Source organism: Meriones unguiculatus, chromosome 6 (assembly GCF_030254825.1).
Source record: "Meriones unguiculatus strain TT.TT164.6M chromosome 6, Bangor_MerUng_6.1, whole genome shotgun sequence".
Classification (NCBI taxonomy): Eukaryota; Metazoa; Chordata; class Mammalia; order Rodentia; family Muridae; genus Meriones; species Meriones unguiculatus.
Genome location: NC_083354.1, coordinates 70,957,794 through 70,974,028, shown reverse-complemented (window position 1 = coordinate 70,974,028; position 16,235 = coordinate 70,957,794). Strand labels below are relative to the sequence as shown.

At 43.8% G+C, this 16,235-nt stretch overlaps 1 protein-coding gene across 1 annotated transcript in view; it reads left to right on the top strand.

The window, feature by feature from the left end:
- Positions 1–16,235, top strand: part of Arhgef28 (Rho guanine nucleotide exchange factor 28) — a 281,915-nt gene that overhangs the window by 99,842 nt on the left and 165,838 nt on the right. Inside the window, exons 3-4 of the mRNA XM_060385610.1 lie at positions 1,761–1,908; positions 4,386–4,679. Of these exons, the coding sequence (XP_060241593.1) occupies positions 1,761–1,908; positions 4,386–4,679 (442 nt within the window). The remainder of the gene's footprint in view (positions 1–1,760; positions 1,909–4,385; positions 4,680–16,235) is intronic.

Sequence of the window (16,235 nt, the reverse complement as noted above, 5' to 3'; positions counted from 1 at the left end):
TCTGAGTATCATCCTCGATGCTAGGATGCTAGGTCACCTCTCTCAAGTGGACCTGTTGTCTCTGCCATCGTAAAGCATGGTGTGGTTCTCCAAAGGAAGACTGGGCTGCCAGAGGAGGGGTGTATCTGGAATGGTTGTGGTGAACCTCTTTAATACAACCATTGTTTGGACTAGATGTAGATTAGATATCTTTGTGATCTGTGAAAATCTTTGATCTATTTATACAGTCTGCTCTGTGTTTAAGAAAATGGCAAACAGGTCAGGTCAGAGTCTATCTATGGAGGATTCCTGGCCCTTTACAACCAGGAACATGACTAAAGCAAGCTGTTCTTCATTTTTAGGAAATGGAAAGTTGTCTGAGTTTCCTCTCTTCAGTCCTGTCAAATGTGCACTATTGTTTTTGTCTTTGCCTTTCAGCTCTTTTTCCTGTGGTCATTCTGAAGCTATTGTATGGTAGATTTTCCTTGGCACGTCACTTTCTGTCAATTCTGTTTGTGTGACACACACATGCTCACATGTAGAGACAGGAAACTTTAGAACTGAGCACCAGTGTGTTTTCTTAAACATCAATTTACTAATTCATAATTTTAGATGCCTTCCTGAGAGTGTGAGTACAAGCCAGTGTGAAAACAGCATTTTTTTTTTTTTTTTAATTTCAAAACAGTTTTAGATCAAATGATGATATGGTCACTGGAAGGAGGAGCCCTATTTGGACTTGGGTTTGCTGCTCCTTAGCCTAACCCTTAGCATGCTGCTGTAGGGACTGTCAGGCTGACACTCATGTCCAGGAGACTTGGTCTCACTTTTCCTTGCTTTCTTTCCCATTCATCTCAGGTGAGAAACTGGTTTGTTTTTTATTAGGCAACTCCACAGCCACCCAGAGCCTTCTCCACTCCAAGTGAGCTCTGAAAGGCTTTAAAGCAGATGGCTTGTCTGCTCTTTGCTTTCTTTCCACCTCCCCACCACTCCCTTAGGCTGGGCGGAATGCATCCTCTCTCCCTGGAGGCCTGCTCTGGGCTGCCTTTTTGTACTGCAGGGAGGGAGTATCCTGAATCTTTGAAGCCTGCAGGATCCTGAGGTGATCTGGCAGGCTTGGCTGTCAGCTAGCCCCCAACAAATCCTCATGTTAGCCTGCTGTCCCATTCCTTTGAAGGAGCACTTCCTCTTGGAACCAGGACACTGTAAGGCTTTGTGCTAGCCAGAAACACTTCAAGACAAAGGATGAGGTCAACCAGCTGAGAAAGAGGGCTTAGATGTCACTCAGAGGAGACAGAGTCAAGGCAGTGAGTGCACATTCTTGCTTATTTGAAAATATCTGTGCGTGTTTATGGTTCTTGCAGGGTACGGCAGTCTAGTACACCCTAGGGCCTGAGAAGTATCATGGACCTTTTATATCTATAGTGGCATTTCACACACAAGATAACATCACTATACACAATGATGTTTTGGGGATAGGAATTCAGGGTACTGAAAAATCACACTCACGTATCTAGCAACTTAAAGGAATGACTCTTTCCTGTCCCTTCTTCTTTGACTTTCAGAGCAGTGCAGGCCAGCCCTGGAATGACTTTCATGCTAGATACACCGGGAGGGCGTCACTTGGAAAGGTTGTTGTTGGAAGGAGGCTTTGTGACATTTGAGCTCGCTCACATGCAGTGCCTAAGACAGACGTCAGGGCTGCAGGCCTGTGTCCTTCCCGTGTGGTTTCTCAGAGCCAGAACAAGGAAATGTACTGATGCCCAGACTTACTCGTTTTTCAGGGACAGAAGACGGTCTGTGCAAAGTTTGGCAAAAATGTTTACCTTCCTGAAGACGCCGAGTTTTACTTTATTTACGACGGGTCGCGTCAGAGGCATGTGGTGATTGCCGAGCGCATCGAGGACAACGTCCTCCAGTCCAGCATCCCAGGTGAGCAGGCCTCTTGGTGGTGGGCCGGGAGACATCTTCCCTCCCAGGAGGGAAATCATAAGGGAAAAGAAGACACGTTCTCCGAGGTCAGGAGTTCACATGTTGTTTGGAAGGACAGGACGTGTGCCACGCCACAGACTCCCGGGCCTGGCCACCGCAGTCTGCCATGACTTAGGACTTAGTCCTGCCAAGCTCATCGCACTGGCTGTCCCCCCGCCCCCCCCGCCCTCCCCAACCCCCCCGCTCTCAAGGGCTAGTGTCCTGAGCTGTAGCCAATGGAGGGTGTGCCTTGGGTCACATCCTAGCCTGACGTGTGAGTGGCTCAGGACAAGCTGACATGACAGACCGTGTCTTCATGCTCCTTCCTCATTCCTCTGTGCTGAGCCTGGCAGCCCCAGGAACTCATATATAAGAAAACAAAACAAAACAAAAAAAAAAAACCAAAGCAAATGCTAGGCAGTGTGGCGCATACCTTTAATCCCAGCACCTCAGTAGGGAGAGGCAGGCAGATCTCTGAATTTGCAGCCAGCCCGGTCTGCATAGCAAGTTTTAGGACAACCAGGACCACACAGAGAAACTATCTTGAAGAACCAAAAACCAACCAAACAAGAAAACAAACAAACAAAAACCCCACTGCTGTATTTTGTTCATGGCCCCTGTTGTGCTGTCATTGGTCCCTTCCCCTCTACCCTTTCACTCTGGCAAATAAACTGACATTCTTTCTGCTTCTATTTAAATTTTTTTTTCTATTTTAATGAGAAACTTTAGAGAAAGAGTAAAATAATTAAAGTGCCCCTTCTGAAAGAAACCTTTTTGTTTTGCTTGTTTCTTGTTTACGTGGAAGGACCAACCTCATTGCCCTCCTATGTGCAAAAGCAAGCCTTTCTCCTGCTCAAAGCCAGGGTCCTTGTCTTCATTTTGACAGGTTTCATGGGGGTGAGTGACAGCATATTTCTTTTTTTATTTTTTTTATTTTTTATTTTTTATTTTTTTTTATCAGTTACATTTTATTAACTCTGTATCCCAGCCATGTCCCGATCCCTCATTCCCTCCCAGTCCCTCCCTCCCTCCCTCATCTCCACCGTGCCCCTTTCCAAGTCCACTGATAGGGGGGACCTCCTCCCCATTCATCTAATCCTGTTTTATCAGGTATCTTCAGGACTGGCTGCAAAGCCCTCCTCTGTGGCCTAACAGGACTGCTCCTCCCTTCGGGGGTGGGGAGACCAAAGAGCCAGTCATTGAGTTCCTGTTAGAAATAGTCCCTGTTCCCCTCACTTTGGGAAACCAATTGGTTACTGAGCTACCACAGGCTACATCTGAGTGGAGGTTCTAGGTTATATCCATACATGGTCCTTGGTTGAATGTCAGTCTCAGAAAAGACCCTGTGCCCAGATATATTTGGTCCTTGTGGAGCTCCTATCCTTTCCCCATCAGACTAACTCCCCTTCTTTCTTATGATTCCCTGTACTCTGCCAAAGGTTTGGCCATGAGTCTTTGCTTTGAAAACACTGACAGCATATTTCTTAACCTTAAATCTCCGTGATCATAGCTTTACTGAGGTAGACTGAGTGTTGGAAAATGGCTAGCTTTATCAGGGTAGCCTATCGACGATGGAAAATATGTTTTGCAATTTATACTAGACAGGTGCAGTCTAATGGAGTGGCTTCTTTTGAGCCCTGCTTTAGAGAGTCATTGTGAGGATAGCGGCTGTTCTCTTTGGAACTCTGGCAGCGCAGCCTTTGGGGGAGAGTTAGGCAGGGCAAGAAGACACAGACCAGTGGGTACAGTGACGTCATTCCCGAACCTCAGTCTCAGGGGTTTGAGTGCTATTGACAGACTTGGAAGTTCTGCCAAAGACCAAGCATGTAGCTGGTCAGAAGTTCACCAACTTTAGCAAAATGGGAAGGCAGGGCCAAAAGGAGCCTAAGAAAGGTGGGGAGCAGGGTGACCCGCTACACAGAGACATCTGCTAGTCACAGGAGCCATTGCTGGAGGGGACCCCCGGGAACTCCTGCTTTCTATTGACTGTGTTTGTCTACATAGCCTCTGGTTAGTGGTCTCCACCCCACATTCAAAGCAGCCCTGCGGAATTCGGGGGTACTCCTGTCAGCTTCTGATACACATTAAAAAGCCTGTTGCCTCAATAAAGGGCTAACGATGTGCAATAGTCGAACGCAGAACAGAAAGAGTGACGATCCCTCGGATGGCAGACTGGGATCCGGGGGTTGGGCAGAAGTGACTTATGTCAAATGACAGTGGTCGGAGGAAACAGACTCTGAGGTCCTCAGAGCTTCTAAAGGACCACTTAAAACTTCAGAGTCACTGAGGAAAGATTAGCTCACAGTTGGCCTCCAGGGACAGTGGCAGTTAGAGGTAACACTCTCTGCTTGTTCCCTGTAGAGTGCTATCCAGCCAGGCAGGGCTGCTGCGTGATTCCTTCAGACACGGGCTGAACGGCTCCTTTTCTTGTCATCTAGGCCACTGGCTTCAAGAGACGGTGACAGTGTCCGTGTGCCTCTGCTCAGAAGGGTACTCCCCCGTGACCATGGGCTCTGGCTCAGTGACCTATGTAGACAACATGGCCTGCAGGCTGGCTCGTCTGCTGGTCACTCAAGCTGACCGACTCACGGCCTGTAGTTACCAGACGCTGCTGACCCCGTTTGCCCTGACAGCGGAAGCGCTGCCCGCCTTGGATGAGGAGCTCGTGCTGGCTCTGACCCAACTGGAGCTGCCTTTGGGCTGGACAGTCCTGGGAAATTCCTCACTTGAAGGTAAGTCTGTGTCAGAATCCTCAGATGTGTGATGTGCGCTCTCTCTTTTAAGTTTAGAAGGTGCCTCAGAGTTTACTGTCTGTTTCTCTGGGTAGATTTTTCTTCCCATCTTTTAGCTGAGCCTTTAACCCTGTGTGTGTGCTGGGTTCTCCAAAGTCTTCAGTCATTCATCTCTGAGCTCGCTGATGCTTCTGTGCTCAGCGGGTCTGAGGAGGTGGCATTAAAGTGCTTTGCTCTGGGGAGGGGGGTGTTTATGGCTGACTCTTGAGCTGTGGCTTTGGATTGCGGCTCTAATTCCCTTGACTATTTCTTGACATGAGAAGAGCACATTGTTGCCATTATCCAAATAGGAAACAAGGACAAAGTGCAGCTCTGTGGAATACTTGGAAGATATGCAGCTTGGAAGAAAGGTAACAGATGGGCTGACATCTGAAACAATGGAAGAGTCAGGGCCAGGGTGGAGGGTGAGACGCTCAGTAGAAAATGTACCCACATACACAAGGGGCCGTTTATAACCCCAGCACTGGGCTCTACATAGTAAATTCTAGGTCAGCTAGGATGAGGGACAGAGACCCTGTCTCAAAAGTGTTTCTAAGTTGACGCACATTTGTGTGAATCTGTGGCATATGCTGTGATTATATACATGTAAATAATGCATATTGATCAAACTATAGCAATTACATTCATTTCCTCAGGCGTGTCATTTCTTTGTATTATATGTGTACTAACTTTTACAGTTACTAAGGATGGATGGACACATTAGAATGCATGTAGAGCTATGGAAGTCATATCTAAGCCCACTTGGGTATGAAGTCAAACTCTTCGATAGATGTTCCTTCCTAAAAAGTTGCACATATTTACTTAATTTGGCTGTGTGAAGGGAAGGGGTGCTGCTTTGTGACACAGCACACACATGGAGGTCAGAGGACAAGTTTCATGAGTCAGTTCTTTCCTTCCACTGTGTGGCTGCAGACCCCACGGATTAAATCCAGGTCATCAGGTTTCGACAGCAAACACTTTTACCCAATGAGCCAGCTCACGAGCGTATCGGTGGCTGTTTCTTAAGGTGATTAGGAAAGATGTAATTGTATTGAAAATCCAGAGACGGTTTCTTGCACACAACATGTATTGTCAATGTGCTGTTCTCTTCTCCAGCTTTGAGGCTGCTGCTTTGGGGAGTTTGGTTTCTGATACATTCTGGGTGTGACTTACAGCTTGGCTTAAATTTGATTGTGGCTAAGATCGACTGCACCACTTTAAGCAAAGGATATGATTTTTATAGATAGGATACTGAGGCCATTACCTACAGCCAGAGAGGAGATTACTTTTTCTGTTCAATCACAATTATTTTAACCCTTCTCAGGGTACTGATGAGTGTGTCTGATATTTTAAGACTTGGATACGAGAAAGACATAAGTATCAGCCAGCATCGAGTGTGCTTTAGCTATGGGCCTCCAAGGAGTGATTTGTATTGCATATTTGTTGCTTTTCATTTTCTAGGTCAAAATTTCTAATGTCTGTGGATTTATAATAGTATGTATATATGATTTCCATTTGTGTGTGTGTAGTGTGTATGATTTCCCACGATGGGTGTGTATTTATGAAAGAAATACATAATAAAGCAAGCTCAGAGAACTGTGGTTGCCAAATGTCCTGTTGCCATTTTTCAAGGCTGTCTAGAAATCCGTTTTTAGATAATAGAAAATGGGAGGTGGTTCCTTTCTTTTTAATAGTGAGGTATTGTACCAGATGGGAAAATAGTTCCTACTGTCATGGTGGTTAAGCAAAAGTGCTTTCAAATCTGGTTAAGCCCTGACCTCAGGAACCTTGAGACTTCCTTCCTATGGGACCTATAAAAATTACTTTATATTTGATTTGGTTGTTTTCCAGATAAATCATATTTATTTATCTAGTATTAGTTTAAGAACTGGTACGAACAGTAATGGGTTTCATTATGGCATTTTTGCAGTACTTTTTTCTCATTTACCCCCTTGTCCCACTAGACTCCCTGAGCTCTCTTCCCTCACTGTTGGTCTCCTCCATCCACAGTGACCACTGTTTCTACATCACATGTCTTCTGTGTCCCTCTTTCTTCTTTGGCTCTCCCTCCCTCCCCCCGACTTGTTTTCTCCTCTTCTAGTCCCCTTCCGGTCTCTTGACATTTGTTAGTGTAATGATGACATGAAGAATAGGCTGAGGGTTGGGCGTGTGAGAATGTGTATTGTATTTCTGGTGGGGATATCAATCATAAGCAGAATCCAGTTTCCTTCCCAGTAGTTGTATTTTGAATTTACTTATTTTAACTGAGAGAAACATAAAAAAATATATATTTTTACTATTAAACTATTACTGAGTACTATGCAGTGTTTTGATATGTGTGTTCATTGTGTAATGTTGAAATCTGGTTAAATATACTTATCTCAAATATTCACCATTTCTTTATGTTTAAAACATTTTTTATATTTATTTTTTTTCACAATTCATTCATTATGTATCCCAGTTGAAGCCCCCTTCCTCACTCCTCACAGTCCCCCCCCTCCTTTCCTCTCCCCCCCCCCCGTCTCCTTCCCCTAGTCCACTGAAAGGCGGAATTCTCCTCCTTTGCCATCTGCCCATAGCTTGTTAGGTCTCATCAGGACTGCCTGGATCTTCTTCCTCCGTGGCCTGGCAAGGCCGCATCACCAGAAGCAAGTGATCAAAGAGCAGGCAGCCGAGTTCATGATAGAGGCAGCCCCTGCTCTCCTCACTCAGAGATCCACATAGAGACTGAGCTGCCAATTGGTCACATCTGAGCAAGGGTTCTAGGTCCTCTCCATGCATGGTCCTCTGCTAGTGCATCAGTCTCTGCAGGACCCCCTTGGCTCAGATTCTTTAGCTTTGTTGGTCTCCTGACCTCAACATGTTCCTCTGTCTCCCTCCTCTCTTCTTCCATATGACTGCCTAAAGTTTGGCCGTGAGTCTCAGCATCTACTTCAATCCCCTGTTGGGTGGATCCTTTCAGAGGGCCTCATAGCAGCTTTATTTGTAATAGCCAGAATCTGGAAACAACTTAGATGTCCCTCATTTGAGGAATGAATACAGAAATTGTGGTACATATACACAATGGAATGCTACCCAGCTATTGAAAACAAGGAAATCATGAAATGTGGAATATCATCCTGAGTGAGGTAACTCAGAAACAGAAAGACAGGCATGGTATACACTCACTTATAAATGGATATTAGCTGTATAATATAGGATAGCTACCTATAGCCCTAAAGAAGCTAAACACTAAGGAGGACCCTAAAGGATGCTTAAATCTCATCCAGAACGGCAAACAGGATAGACACCAGAAGCGGTGGAAGAGAGGAAACAAGATGGGAGCCTACTAGAGAGGGCCCTATGTTAAAAACTTTTAAAATGCCTTCTTGTAGCTTTTGAGATGAACACTTGCTGCTGCAACCCTTTGCTCCAGCCTAGCTGTAGCTCAGCACCTGCTGATTAGCCTTCCCCTTTATCACCCTTCCATGCCTCTGGTGACCATCGTTTGATTCTCTGCTTGCTTTGGTGGCTATCAGGCACAGACAATGAGTAAAGCGCTGCTACGTGTAGAAAAGCAGGGTCTGTCATGGTGATAGCAGGCCTAGGCTGCCACTGAGAGCCATGTCTGGGTCTGTGGTCCTACTGCAGCAGAGGGGAATGTTCATGGTCTGTGCTGCCATCAGAATCCATGTTGAGGCCCATGATCCGTGCTCCCACTGGCTGTGAAGAGCAAGGAGGCTGCTTTTGTGACATCAACAACTGCAGAAAGGGAGGGACATGGAAGGCTTCTGTGACAACTTTACTCTCTGTGCCCAGCTCCCCTCAAAGAGCAACAGCCTAGACAGGAAGCCACCGAAGAGAACTCCTAAGAAGCATGAGGAGGATGCAGAAGTGTAGCTCTTCACAATTGGTGGCTTCTGGTGCGGGAGGGGAAGAACTCAGGTCCATTTCAGGGGCAGGCCACTGTGTTTGAGCGTGCTCTAGTGAGTATGTAGATAACACAAAATGAACTTCTTTATTTTTATTTTTTAATTCTTATATTTATTTATTTAATTTTGAATAGGAAGGTCACAGGGTAGAGGATAAATGTGGAAGGATTAGGGAGTGAATGTGGTCGGGGTGTATAATGTGAAACTTGGAGAGAATCAATAAAAATGAAATATTGGGAAAAAAGAAAGGAAAAGCAGGGCGTCCTGTTGGCCTGCATCTTACCCGTCATCAGTCATGATGCAACTTTGTTATATGTGCAAGAGAAGGAAGTGTCCCGGCTTTATTTAATTTCAGACCTTCCATTAAACTGCATATCTATTTCATAAGATTAAACCCATTTCTTCTGTAAAGTAACATTCACAATAGAAGCTTTTGCAGGGCCTCTGAACTCCTTATTTGCAGTAAGATGCTGAATGAAGTAATAGAATTACCAGAAGATGTCACAGTTTATCTGCTTTGTTTTGGCTTTCGTGCCTGTTTGTGTTTTGACAGACATGTTTTTGTAGAGACTGGCATTATGTAGACAATTAGGTTAACTGGGATAAAATGTTCTAATGTCTTACTGATTGGTGCTCCGCTGACGTTTGGGTGGAAGCCTCCCTTCCTGCTCAACCGAATGGCTTTCCTGCATTTGTGTTCCCAGAAGCCTGGCAGGGATGGCTGGTAAGCCAGGCTTCACCAGGGGGAGGCTGCCATGTGGACATCTCAATTCTAATAGCACTGGCCTGTGAACACAGCTACTGAGAGATACAGCTTGTCCTGTGCATGCTTCTAATTAGAGAGCAAGGAGGGACCCTTTCTTTTGAAAAGGTCATATAAGTTGTATTTTTTACATATATTAATACCTACATATTAATAGCAATATAATTCATATATATTAATATGTACATATTAATTACAAATTGGCAGATTGAAGATTTTGTTTTTGTAAAGTGTCCTAGTTAGGGTTTCTATTGCTGTGATGAAAAACCATGACAAAAAGAAACTTGGGGAGGAAAAGGTTTATTTGTCTTACATTTCCATATCATAGTCCATCACTGAAGGAAGTCAGGACAGGAACTCAAACAGGAGAGGAACCTGGAGGCAGGGCTGATGCAGAGGCCCTGGAGGGGTGCTGCTTACTAGATTGCTCATCATGGCTTGCTCAGTCTGCTTTCTTACAGAACTCAGGATTACCAGCCCAGGGATGACACCACCCACAATCACCACCCTAATAAATCAATCACTAATTAAAAAAATGCCCTCTGTCCAGATCTTATGGGATTTTTTTCCCCATCTTAATTAGGTTCTCTCCTTTCAGAGATCTCCAGCTTGTGTCAAGTTGACACAAAACTAGCTACACATAAGGTAAATTAATATTGTGAGAGACGAGTTTGGACCCCTTTACAGATCTATAGGTGGACATGCCTCACTTCCTTCAGGGTCTTCTAAGGCAGATGCATGGGTTCCATTAATACCCACCGGAAACATTGAGCTTGGCTTTTTAAGAGTGATGCTGAGAACTGAATCTACAGGGGAAAATATTAAATGTTTAACAAGCTAAAGCTCAAACTTTCTTCCTGCCTTAATAAGTTATTCTACCCACAGAGGGAATTCAGAAGATAAGTCAACTGGTCCTTTCAACTTTTCTTCAGGGCAGTCTTGGTCTTAGACATGGTCCATGTATCTAGGAAGCTATGGGTATTTGCTGTGTGAAGATCCATATTGAAGAGGACTGGCTGGTGGTCCTGGTGGGACTGAGAGGAGATATGTTAGAGAATGGAATTTCTTTAACTGTTTATTTCATAGGTCAGATGGAGAATATGTTCTGTGGTTGGGTACACTATCTTAGGTTCAAACTAGAAATTAGGGTTCTGGTTTACCAGCTGAAGATGTTTTTGAGAGCAAGTCTGAGGCAGTGTCTTGTTTGTATGAAAACCAGTTACAGCATGATGAATAGGAACTTAAAGGGAAAGTGGTGGACGTTGTCATGAGGCCTACATGTAACGTCACTATCACAGAGGAGATGGGCATTTAGCGTGGCTATGCTCTGCTAAATAGGGTTGTTGGCATCCTCGGAGGAACATGGACTTTCCAAGCATTGCAGCTAATGAGAGGAAGGGCTTGCAGAGCCTGCAGAGCTTCGGAGGAGACTTTGTAAGATTCGGGATTCTTCAGTAGCTGCAAAAGTGTCTTGATCATCAGTGTTCACACATGAACATCTTGCTCCATGTCACATGGACCCATCACCTTTCTGTTAGGCAGCAAGAGAAAGGGGATATGTGGGTCAGCAGTGTTTGCAGAGAAAATTTGTTCTTCCTGTGCATGGGGACGAGACCTGGAAACTGAAAGAAGCTAGGTTTGTGAGCACTTGAGACAGAGCTGGGCCCATGCTGCCTTGAAAGCCAACGTGTTGGCTGCAGATGCAAGAGGGAAGGAGAGTGAGGCGCCGATGCAGGCACCATTGGCTGGGCTAGCTCCACTGTGTTCCAGGTCTGAGTGAGTAAGGAGGACATGATGGATTAGGAGGCTTGCTTGCTGGGGCCCGTCTGTTTTGTCATTCTACTCGAAGCTTTGTACTGGCCAACAAGTTTCAAAAGGCACAAGCTGAAATACCAGTGGGTAGGAAGCCCAGACAAGACAGACGTGGTACGGCATAGACATTTCCTGCTTTTTCTTTTTCTTTTTTTCTTTCTGAGTTTTGAAATTAGTGCGTTGTAGGAAACAATGGATCCTGGCAGTTTGTATGTTTCTTTTGGAAAGCTTGTTTTTTGTTGTTGCTTGTTTTGTTTTTGTTTGTTTTTGTCTTCTTTTTAAAGTAATTGTGTGTGTATTCAGTATTGTTTTCTAGCCTTCTGTTGCTTCTGGTATTTTTCTGTGGGGCAGTCATCTCCACACCTTCTTTTAGAATACATGTTAAACTGGTATTCTATTCCTTTGGTTGCTAAGGTAATCTTCAGGCTGAATACTAATGATGAGAGACAGCTTTCTTTGGAATAGTGCTTATGGTAAATGTCTGTGTCAAATTGATATAATTATCTCTAAGTGCTTAGGTTTTCATGTAGGCAGCCTTTAGGGAGATTTAAATCCTTAATTTAAAAATGTTTTCATCGACTTCCAAGCCTGTCTTAGGTTTTCAAGGAACAGGATTCCTGGCAGTAAAGAATGCAGTGTAGAATTGAATTCCTTGAGGAAAAGAACCTTGTCCCCTCCAGATGGTTTGGATTTGTTCTGCAGCTTAAGTTGATGTCTCTTATTGAGCACATTCTCATTTAGAAACTGTGCCTTCAAGAAGAAGAAACATCACAAACTCCTTTTTTAAAGAAAATTAGCTTCCTGACAAGAGACATGGCTCAGTGGTTAAGAGCACTAACTATTCTTGCAGAAGACCTGAGTTCAATTCCCAGCACTCACATGGTCGCTTATAACCATTTGTTAAATTTCAGGATATCTGATGCCTTCTTCTGACCTCCATAGGCACTGGGCACACAAATGATACACAAACATACATGCAGGCAAGCACTCATACACAATGCACATACATGCGTGCAGGCAAACATTCATACACATAAATTTAAATTAACTGTTTTAGAAACTTAAACTTCTGTCTGGCAACAGTGGACCTTAGACTTGGAAGAGAGACTCACATCTGTGCTCTCACATCTGGGAAATTGAGCATAAAGTTGTATTTGGGTCACTTTCTCTCCCAATTACAATTTTCAGGAAAAAGGGAGTATAAGGGGGAACTGATCTTTGAACATGCTACCCTGGTGTGCTTCCCCAGGAACCCAGACCCTGGGGGGCTTTGAGGTTCACCTCTGCTGGCCAAGCCCTATCCCTGCCCTCGTTGCTCTTGGACTCTCCCAAACACACAGGATACTCATGGCAGCTTTTGATTGCAAACAAGCAACTAGACTTGAACTTGAAAATGGCAGCAACCACAGAATCATTTTATAGTTATTTTTAAGTGGAAAAAAAGGTGAAAAGTCTCAATTTTCTTATATTTTTTAATAGGATTTGAATGATGGTAACTGTTCTTGTGTTGTTCTATTAAAAAAAATAAAAGACACATGAGTTTTAAAACTACCAGTCTTTTTTGGTTAAAAGCACGGTGGTTGAAGAAGGTGAGTGGGAGAAACTGGGAAGTGGTGGAGCAGAATCCGGCAGTGACATGAGCTCTTGGGGAAATTGTGGGACTCTGGTGGATAAGGCTGAAGTCTGGCGCTTCCGGATAGCCTCTGAGCTCAGTCTATAATGGTGGATTCCCTTTTTTCAGCAGCGTTCTCTCTCCGCATGATCTGGGAACCCCAAATCTTGTAAGGAGCTTCACATAGCCCTCAGAGAACATCACAGGCCTGACCCTTCCCCGACAAGAAGCCTCTTCAGCAAGCACCTGGGATCCTGGAGATATCCATCCTATGCTAATAAGATGTTTGGGTGTGTTGGTTTTCAACCTTTAATTGTACCTGGAGAATTCCCGCTCCCCACCTATAGGATAATTAAGTACCACTTTCCCCTCTTATAATAGGGCTGTTTTGGTACATGTAGATTAAGTGTCCCTGACCTCCGACCCCATCTAATCAAACACATTCACCCTCAGAACCCCTCCCACTGCGCAATTTTCACTCTGATTTCACTCGAAATAAACTGTCTCTCACTTCAAATTCATCTGAGATTCATTTATTCTGGGGAAAAATTGCCGCTGGACACCCCATCTTGCCTGCCAATCAAGCAGCTACCTGCCTGGCTTCCAAGAGCTTCTGGACTGCCCAAGGTTTGACTTCCAGTTGTCTGGCCACGTGCAGCCAGTTCCCCAAATGCCGTACTGCCCAGCAGCCTTTGGCCTGCATCTCACTGGACCTGCCTGTGGCCAGTTTCAGGCATCTGCCCGCATCTTCTGCTGTGCTGAGTGCAGCAGCTTAACTAAGGAGATGTAACACTTTGGTAGCCTCATACACTTTGGAACACGCAAGCTTCCACTGCTGTCTGATATTGGCAATTCTTCTAAAACATCTATTTTCAGATTATTTTTCTCTTAAAGTCTCGCCTTTCCACCTGTAATTTATAGTAGGAATGGCATAAACAGTATTAAAAAGATCCATCCTTGATTCTTTAACAGCAGAGTTTTAATTGTTTTGTATAAATCCATTTTTATCCTTTATTCTTTTCTTTTTTTATTAAAGATTTATTTATTATTTATATAGTTTTCTGCCTGCACACAGAAGAGGGTGTCAGATCTCATTATAGATGGTTGTAAGCTACCATGTGGTTGCTGGGAATTGAACTCAGGACCTTTGGAAGGACAGTCAGGGCTCTTAATCACTGAGCCACCTCTCTAACCCCTTTATTCTCTTCTTATTGTCATCTTTAATACATTTTTCTTCGGTAAGTGCAGTGCATTTGAGGTCATTTCAAGCCTTTGCATTATGGGAGATATCATGGCTAAGAACTAGCTAAAGTTCTGGAGGAAGAGAAGAGTCCTCAGTTCTTGATGCTTTCCTTTTTTCCTGAGTGACCTTGAGAAATTGGGTAACATGTCAGACCTATTAACATCATTGTCACAGGAACCTCATAAACATGGATAAATGTGGCTATTGTGGTTAGTTTTTAAAAGAAAATAAAAACTTCCTTGAAAAATATTTTACATTTTATAAAACTTGGCCATTTATACATACTTTTATGAGCTGTGGCAAATTTCTTAGAGTTTTTTTTAATTATATTTTTGTTTTTATATTAATTACTGTTTATTCACTTTGTATTCTAGCTGTAGCCCCCTCCCTCCTCTCCTTCCAACCCTACTCTCCTTCCCTCCCTCATCTCTACCTATGCCCCTCTCTAAGTCCTCCTCCTCTTCCATCTGACCCTAGTTTATCCAGTCTCATCAGAACTGGCTGCATTGTCCTCCTCTGTGGCCTGGCAAGGCTGCTCCCCAATCAGGGGAGGTGATCAAAGAGTCAGCCACTGAGTTCATGTCAGAGACAGTCCCTGTTCCCCTTACTATCTATCTCTATGCATGGTACTTGGTTGGAATATCAATCTCAGAAAAGACCCCTGTGCCCAGATATTTTGGTTCTGTTGCTATCCTTGTGGAGCTCCTATCCTCTCCAAGTCTTACTATCACTTCCCTCTTTCCTAAGATTCCCTGCACTCTGCCCAAAGTTTGTTTATGAGTCTCAGTATCTGCTTTGATACCCTGCTTGGTAGAGTCTTTCAGAGGTCCTCCATGGTAGGCTCCTGTCCTGTTTCTTGTTTTCTCCTTCTTCCAATGTCTGTCCCATTTGCTTTTCTGAGTGAGGATTGATCATCTTACCCAGGGTCCTCCTTCTAGCTTACCTTCTTTATGTGGACAGATTTTTATTCTATATTATATGTCTAGTATCCACTAGTGAGTATATACTGTGAGTATATAAGTGAGTATATACTGTGTGTGTCTTTCTGTTTCCAGGATACCGCACACAGGATGATCTTTTCTAGTTCCCACCATTTGCCTGCAAATTTCATTATTTCCTTGTTTTTAATTGCTGAGTAGTATTCCACTGTGTAAATGTACCACAATTTCTGTATCCATTCCTCCATTGAGGGACATCTGGATTGTTTCCAGGTTCTGGCTATTATGAATAAAGCTGCTACAAACATAGTTGAACAAAGGATCTTCACCAACCCTATATCTGGCTAATATCTAGAATATATAAAGAACTAAAGAAGTTAAAACACAATAAATCAAGTAATCCAATTAAAAATGGGGTACAGAGCTAAACAGAGAATTCTCTGTAGAGGAATATAGAATGGCAGAGAAACACTTAAAGAAATGCTTAACAGGACATTGCAAATCATCATGGAGATGCAAATCAAAACGACCCTGAGATTTCACCTTACACCCATCAGAATGGCTAAGATCAAAGACTCAAGGGACAATACATGCTGGAGAGGATGTGGAGAAAAGGGAACCCTACTTCATTGCTGTTGGGAATGTAAACTGATACAACCACTTTGGAAATCAATCTTTCAGTCACTTTCTCAGACAGTTAGGAATAGTGTTACCTCAAGATCCAGCTATACCTCTCCTAGGCATATATCCAAAATATGTTCAAGTACATAACAAGGACATTTGTTTAAGCATGTTCGTAGAGTTTTGTTTTTAAACACTGTTTTATGAATTCATTGAGAATATCCTACGCTGTGTTTTGGTTGTATTTACCCCTGCCCCTTCCACTGATACCTCCCTACCCCTTCTACTCTACTTCATGTCCTCTTTTTTTGGCCCACCAAATCCAATTTGTGCTAGTCAAATACTCTTGGGTGTGTCGTCATCTCCTGTAATGTGGTTGATCTCATGGGGGGGGGAGGTGGTGTGTCACACCCTTAAAAATGACTCTCTTTCAGCAGTTGCCAGTTGTCAATTATTCATCAGCTAGAGATGGGGTTCATGCCTACCTCCCCTATTGCATACTGTCTTGAGCTTGTGCAGGTCTGTTGAATGCTGTTGCAACTGCCCAGTTATGTCCAGAAAATATTGTTTCATGGTAATCATCCACCATCGCTGATTCTTAAAAGCTTTCCTTCCCC